Source organism: Kogia breviceps, chromosome X (assembly GCF_026419965.1).
Source record: "Kogia breviceps isolate mKogBre1 chromosome X, mKogBre1 haplotype 1, whole genome shotgun sequence".
In the NCBI taxonomy this organism is placed as follows: domain Eukaryota; kingdom Metazoa; phylum Chordata; class Mammalia; order Artiodactyla; family Physeteridae; genus Kogia; species Kogia breviceps.
The window spans coordinates 27,258,575-27,265,836 of record NC_081330.1 but is presented as its reverse complement, the minus strand read 5'-3'; the positions used below and the strand labels follow the sequence as shown (position 1 = coordinate 27,265,836).

Below are 7,262 nucleotides of genomic sequence, written 5' to 3'. Positions count from 1 at the left end.
GTCCCCTGCATCGGCAGGCGGACTCTCAACCACTGCGCCACCAGGGAAGCCCGACATTACATTCTTTATAGTCACCACTCCAACTTCAATATCTGCATAGAGAAGTACAGAGGGTTACACTGAAATTGTGTATGCTGAGGGATGCCACTAAATTAGCTCCCAGGAAAATTATTAACCTTTATAAGTAATTTTCACTTTTTCTCTCAGGGATAGATTTCAACTTTCACTTAACAGTGGTTGGGAACATTCCCTTTATTGCTTGGTTGTGTATTTTGAGAAAGCAAATCCATTGGCACTTGCGAAGGCTTAGAACATAAACCAACATTAGAAGTAACAGAAACACATAGCTAAAAGTTTTACTTTAATCACAAATTCACAACTAGAGATTTCATTTGCATATCTTGGAAAGCTAAAAAGACATGTTAAATTTTTTAACCAATCAGCAAAAACATGTGCCACACAGATTTTTAATGTTAATAATTTAGAATTTATCACATAAATATATTATTTATAAATATATCCTTTATTTGTAAAATTATTCTTAAAACATTTCTTTCCAACACAGTTGAAATTTTCATATATGTTTTAAGGAAAAAAACCCCACCCTATTTTAAAATGTATTACTAAACTTCAATGTGCGAATAAACCAGTGCCACCAAACTGAAAAAGAAAAAAAAAGAAACATACTGCTGTGTTGGATATGCAGTTGTTACTACAAATAACAACACCACATGTCCTTTACGGTGATCATATACATGCTCTTGTTTCACTTCTCAGTCATTATCAGAACCATTTGGAGGTAGGAAAACCAATGCATCATTGAAAATATGCCCAAATGCCCTAAGACGGTATACCCCGTACATCATTACGTGCATCTGATTAGGCGTCAGTCCATTAAAAGTAACAGCCATATCTGAACAACATCCTTCTACTACCTGGTTGGGGTGATTAGTCATTGCCTCTTTAATAAAAAGCCCAACAGACTTGGTGTTAAATACATCTTTTCCTTCAGCATCTTCTGCATTTTCTGCAAATACTCCAGCGTATTTCAGGCAGACTGCTAGCTGCTTATCTTCAGATATCTTCCAAATCATCCCTCCCTGTTCAGGACACTTTTCAGGAATACTGAGAAGGCTGTTAAGTCTTTTCATTGATTCTACACTTAAGACAATTCCTCCTTCCATACTCACATACTCGAGGTCTCCAGATTTTATAGTGTGGCCTAGATAGAAAGGTTGTGATGGATCCTTTTTTAACAAAAAGTACTTTAAGTTTTCAATAATAGCAAACGTAGTGGGGCGTGCAAGGAAGAACCAGTTGTATTGGTCTCTATATTTATCAAAGGCGTATTTGTAAGCTTTTCTCATCATTAACCACATGTCATTTGTTTCCATGTTAATTGACTCAAACACTTTAACATTTTCAGAACTGAAGAACTCTGCTTTGTCACAGTGTTTGGTCCAAGTCTCCTTCACTGCAGCCCAGAGACTCACATCTTTGGGTTTGACAAGGATGATACAGTATACTCGAAAGCTCTTACTGAGCTCCATGCGTTCATCCTCTGAAATTTTCGAGATATCTTCTTTATTAGGAGCTTGTAGGTGATGATGCTCATGGTGGTGCATTCTATTTCCATGACCAATCCTAATGTGTCCTAGCATAGTGATCAAGGCACCGAAAATGCTTCCAAGCATTACACCCTTCAAAAATGAACTGCTTTCAGAAAGCATTTTTCCTATAAAGAAGAAAAAGATCCTTAGGATACTTAATAGAAAAGGATTAGTCTAGTGATTTGATTTGATATTCCCCCTATACTTACATTTTGCTCTTAATGTTAAAAAAAAAAAAGTCTCCCAAGCTTGAAATCGAGTCAGTGCAAGAAGCACAAGAGAGTCTTAAGAATTTTTTGTTTCCAATGATACCTGATTACTGTTCGGTACAAAGTGGAACTTTGCAGCATCACCTTGCTGCCGTAGAATTTTCTGGGAGGCTATTTTTGCACTTCATCTATAGGGATTTAATTAACCAAATACTAAACCAAAGCACTAACCCCAGAAACTGATATTACAGAGGTTGTCTGTCCATCATTCTCTTTAAAGGAATTTCATTTCACAAGCTTGCATTATATTATTTAAACACCCCTGCAGATATAAATGGACTTTTACAACAAAACCTTAAATTGAAGAGATAAAACCACCTACAATTGGTAAATCACCAATGGTATCTGTGCTGGCCTGTTCTCAATCTAGTGCTTTATTTAACTGTTGGCTGCTGTCCTTAGGTGTTTTGAGTACATCTTGGAATTGATACCATATATGTTAATATTTACTCTTTTGTTCCTAAGACTAAATGGTTTCCAATACAGTATCTCAGTTAACTGATGTATAATAATAAAAGCCCATAATGAAAATAGCTAAATTATTTGGATGAGAACTGAGTCAATACAGGCATATCTGGCGACTATTAATGAACATTTTAATTTCCTCCAAAGGCATTTTCTTATTCTTTGGGGAAGTAAAAAGGGAAAAGTCTACACTTTTGTGTGTGTGTGTGTGGTACGCGGGCCTCTCGCTATTGTGGCCTCTCCCGTTGCGGAGCACAGGCTCCGGACGCGCAAGCTCAGCGGCCATGGATCACGGGCCTAGTCGCTCCACAGCATGTGGGATCTTCCCAGACCGGGGCACAAATCCGTGTCCCCTACATCGGCAGGCAGACTCTCAACCACTGCGCCACCAGGGAAGCCACTTTTATTTCAATTATAAATTAAAAGAAAACCCAACATTAAATACAACTGTTGAGATTTTCCCAATCTCCCTTCTATCTCCACAAGGAATGTTCTACTGAGCTACTTAGATTTTCCCTTTGTTTCTTAAAGTTGAATGTGGCCTTAGAAGCTATCTAATGTCACTTTTCTCATTTTACCGATAGGGAAACAGAGGGTCCACAGAGGTTAGGTAAGTGACCCAAAGTCACAGTCAGCAATAGAACTGAACTAGAAATCAGATATCCTGGCATCAGTTTAATGGTTTTTCTATTACAGAATAAAGATCTCAACAGTGCTTCCACCCATATTATTGAGAATTTAATAAAAAGTTACTGAATAACCTTGTTTTCCTACAAATGGAAAAACATGTAGAATCTGTTCACCATAATTGATATTTTGCATCCAGCATTACCGTACTGCTACAAGGAAACCATCCCTTGGTTTTCTTCTAGAGGAAATGGACTTTTACCTCCATTACCTTAGAAGGACAACGTGTGGAACAACTTGACACATGTAATTCGTAAGGAGGGGTGGGGAGTCGGGTGGGAAAGAGGCAGGACAGCTTTCCTGTATCACTCACAGAACTTGGTCAACAAACACAGCTCTAATAAGGAAAAGAAAATTCATAGGAAACAAGCTCTGCTTGTTTTAGAATTGTCAGATGCACTCCCAAATGAATTATTTTATATAGAATTTTGGTATTTCATATTACACAATTTTCAATATGTCTGGCCATTATATAATAATTCACTAGTGTCTCTTTGATTGATAATGGTTTATGTATGTCAGAATGCTTCCTGATGGGGATACTACTTATGAATCATTTGCTCAAATTTTTCTAAGGAGTAGCATCTAGAGATGCACATGATAGTATACTTGGTGCAGAGGCAAGGGAAACCTAAAACCGCATACGAGCACAAGCGAGGCAGAACGACCAGAGTGGTTTTTGAGATGAATCCTTTTAGATGAAGGCGGTTGGGGTGGAGTATGGAAAAGGGAGGAGGATGAAATGGAGAACAAAAGTGAGGGAGAGAACATGGTCATCTCAACACCCCAAGGAGGGGCCGAGGGAGCGCCTCTAGGAAGCCAGCGCTCTATCTACCCCCCTCACTGTTCCTCTCACTGCACCTGCCCGGACACCCCGCGTGTAGTACGCTGGGAGTGGGCCAGGGCCCAAGCCTTCCCCGGATAGGGGCGGGGTCAGGCCGCTCCGGGGGCTGCTCCGCGGGCAGCTCCAGGTGCGGGCCGATGCCCCAGCACTCACCCGCGTCTAGAGCGGCTCAGGGGCGGGAAAGCGCAGCCGCGCACGGCTTTCCTCTCACGTTCGCGCGCCACTCGGTTACGTTCCTGGTCGGGCTGCTCTAGATGCAGGTGGTTTCTTCTCGTTGGTTTCGCTAATGGTGGTGAGGGCCCGGAAGTAGACGCCACAATGGCGCGGCGGCAGCGGGGCGGGGCAAAGGAGCCCTAGGCCACGCGGAGCCGCCCGCCCGCGCCGACGTCTGAAGGTCCCGCGCGCACGTAGCGCGCCCTTTCTCTCCGCCCCGTGCCGAGTTCAGAGAAGCGCGTCCTGCTGGCGTGACCCGTACGCTCACCCGTACCCAATGGGACGCCCAGAGAGGCGGGCGTGCGTACGACCCACTGACACGTCTCACCGCTTCATTTTCCGGTTGCGGAAACTGCGAGAGGGAGGTAGAGTGTTTCACCTGAGATCATGTCAGGTCTCTCAATGGTTTCTCTGACAAGCACCTGCACTGCACCCTCCCATTGACAAGAGGGCGCTCCACCCAGTACTGGGCTGGGATTAAATTCCGGCTAATAGTCGTTGAATTATGAGGGCAAGGATCGCTAAGGTTATTGGAATGGCATCTGAAGCCCCACTGTCCGGTTTCCAATCCTGTCTTCACCGCGTCCTTTGGTATGCTGTGAAAGTTACTTCACCTCGCTATGCCTCAGTTCCCTCCTTTGTAAAGTACAGAAAGTATCACGGTAGTGCTATCATGGAAGATTAAATGAGATAGTGCCTTTGACTCCATTAGCAAAAGACCAAGCATGCAGTAAGCATTCGTTAACTGTTATATTACTCACCCCTGTATCACTAGCACTTAACCTAGTGCCGCACGCAGGGGACAGTACATATTTGTGGAATTAATGAATGTTAGAGCAACAGATGAGGAACCAGGACCAGAAAGGATAAGGAACTTTCTAAACGCCACACAGTAATTAATGGCATAGGTGGGACTAGATTCAGCTCTAATTATAAGTGTACAGCTCTCTTTCCGCTAAACATGTGATCTGTTCTTTAAAATTCATTTTTGTGGCAGAAAGGGTTTTTTGCGAAAAAGCACGAAGTCTTACAAATTTTTAAAATGTACTGTCACCAGTTTCCATCTAAATAACTTTGAGTGGTGTTTTACTCAGGCCTGAGTTCCTAAAGACAGGTACCTTTGAGTATTGGCAATGACCCAGTTTAAGTAGACTGAAGGTTTCAAGAAGCACTGAAACAATGAACAAATAGATTTTAGGCAATTACTGTACTGGCAGCACTACCCTAAATTCTGAAGATATAGTGGTGAACAAAATTAGCCCCCTGCCTTCAAGGAGCTCTCAGTCTAGCAGGGAAGAAAGACATTAAACAATTCATTACAAATACATGGTGGTATGTTCTCCAAAGGAATACAAAAATGAATTCTAGAACTGGAAAAGAACTTATGACTGCAGAGTATCTCCACTATATTTTCTTAAATAACATATATTATTTATTGTCACATATTATTTATAAATATATGTGTATATATGTATATATATATAGTTAAGTGAAACAAGTTGCAGAATAATGTGTATAGTATGATTATACTTTGGTGAAAACAGAATTTTACATATGTGCACATATGTTTGATCTGTTTGTATGAGCAAGGGGAGTTGTGGAAGGCTGCTCAGCAGGCTGTTAATATTGATCACATCAGGAGGTCAAGGTGTGATGATTAGCTTTGTGTTTATACATTCTCCTATTGCATTGTTTCACTGGTTATAACAAGCATTTGTGATTTTTGAATTTGAAGAACAGCAAATAAAAAGATCTTTAAAATTAGAGGGACGAAAGGAATAAGAGGAAAAGATACCAATAAAAATGCCTTTTAAAGAGTGTGGACAGCCAGTCTCTCCTTGCAAAAAGGGACCAAGGAAAGACAAATGGCACTCAGAATTCAGAGACAGTGGCAAGGAGTCAGTTTAAGATGCTGCTTCCTTCTAGTACAGGAAGGAATACCAAACTGGAAGTACTGATACAAGATGCTCTGAAACAGAATAAACCATGGAATTTTCAACCCCAAAAGTGCTGTCAATGAGAGATTGTCTAAAAACCCAGTTCTCTACTTAAAGCAGAGCTTAAACATACTTTGCATTTGAAGTGAGGTTAGTGAGATGGTTGATTTGTAGTCAGGTGATTCATTTTTAAAACGCCTTTCCACATCGTAGCCCTAATTTTAAAAATACATGCAATTAGTTTCTGCTAAAATTAAAAATATTTATAAATATTCTTTGGCCCAGCTAACCCATTTCTTGTAATCTCTCCCACAGAAATTAAAGCACCAGAATGTAAGGCTAAATGTATAAGGTCAAATGCATTGTTGTTGATAATAGTGGGAAATATCCATCAATAAGAGAATGGTTGAATTAATTATAGTGCATCCATATAGTATAATATTAAGCATAAAATAAGCAGCTTATCTCACCTGCACTAAACACTTCAGTAAACACACTAACCTGCTCCTTGTGTGTGTGGGGGGGTGAGGGTTGCTTTTGAATTTGGTTGCCTTCATGTACCCAGCAGGTAAGGCAAGATTGCATTAAAAGCTGACAACACTGCATATTTGGTAACTTCTGCCAAGTGCATGCATTATTCAGCATGAGAAGTCATTAATTTTTAGTAATTGGCGATCACTTGCATTTGAACATTCAAATTTTCGAAATCTGTCCAAAGGCCTTTGGGAAATTAACATGACTTTCTGCAACAGTTCAGTGGAATAATAAATATTGAAGAAAATCTAAGGTGGATTGTTTTCTGCATAACATCTTTTTAAAGGGTTAAAAATGTCTTCTGTGTTTACCAAAATTAGTAGCTATAATATATGAACCTCTTCTGTCCAGAATTTCACAAGTGTTCATCTTTAATAAACAAATTCCCTTGTCTGAGCAAATTCATTATTGTTTCCATTTGAGTATAGTTTGGTCCCTAAATGAATCTCATTTGTGTTTTCAGGCATATTCATGCTTGCAATCTCATTTTAAAATGTTTTTCCATTTGATGACCATCTGGAAGCTTTCCTTTTTTAAAATTAACAAACCTATTTGCCTGCCAACAAATATGTATTAAGTGTTTACAGTAGGTCAGGCTCTGTGTTAGGTATTGTTTTTTTCAAAAGCCTTTTTTTATTATGGGGAATTTCAAACATATACCGAAATAGAAAAGTATAATGAAATCACATGTACTTTTTAAGGA

General features: G+C 40.0%; 1 protein-coding gene across 1 annotated transcript; it reads right to left on the bottom strand.

The window, feature by feature from the left end:
• Positions 1 to 516: 516 nt before the first annotated feature.
• Positions 517 to 4,115, bottom strand: C1GALT1C1 (C1GALT1 specific chaperone 1). Its single transcript, XM_059050079.2, has 2 exons — positions 4,029 to 4,115; positions 517 to 1,735 (listed from the first exon to the last, which is right to left on the bottom strand). Exon 2 carries the CDS (start codon positions 1,728 to 1,730, stop codon positions 774 to 776), a length of 957 nt encoding a protein of 318 aa, XP_058906062.1. The 5' UTR covers positions 1,731 to 1,735; positions 4,029 to 4,115; the 3' UTR covers positions 517 to 773.
• Between the last annotated feature and the right edge of the window lie 3,147 nt (positions 4,116 to 7,262).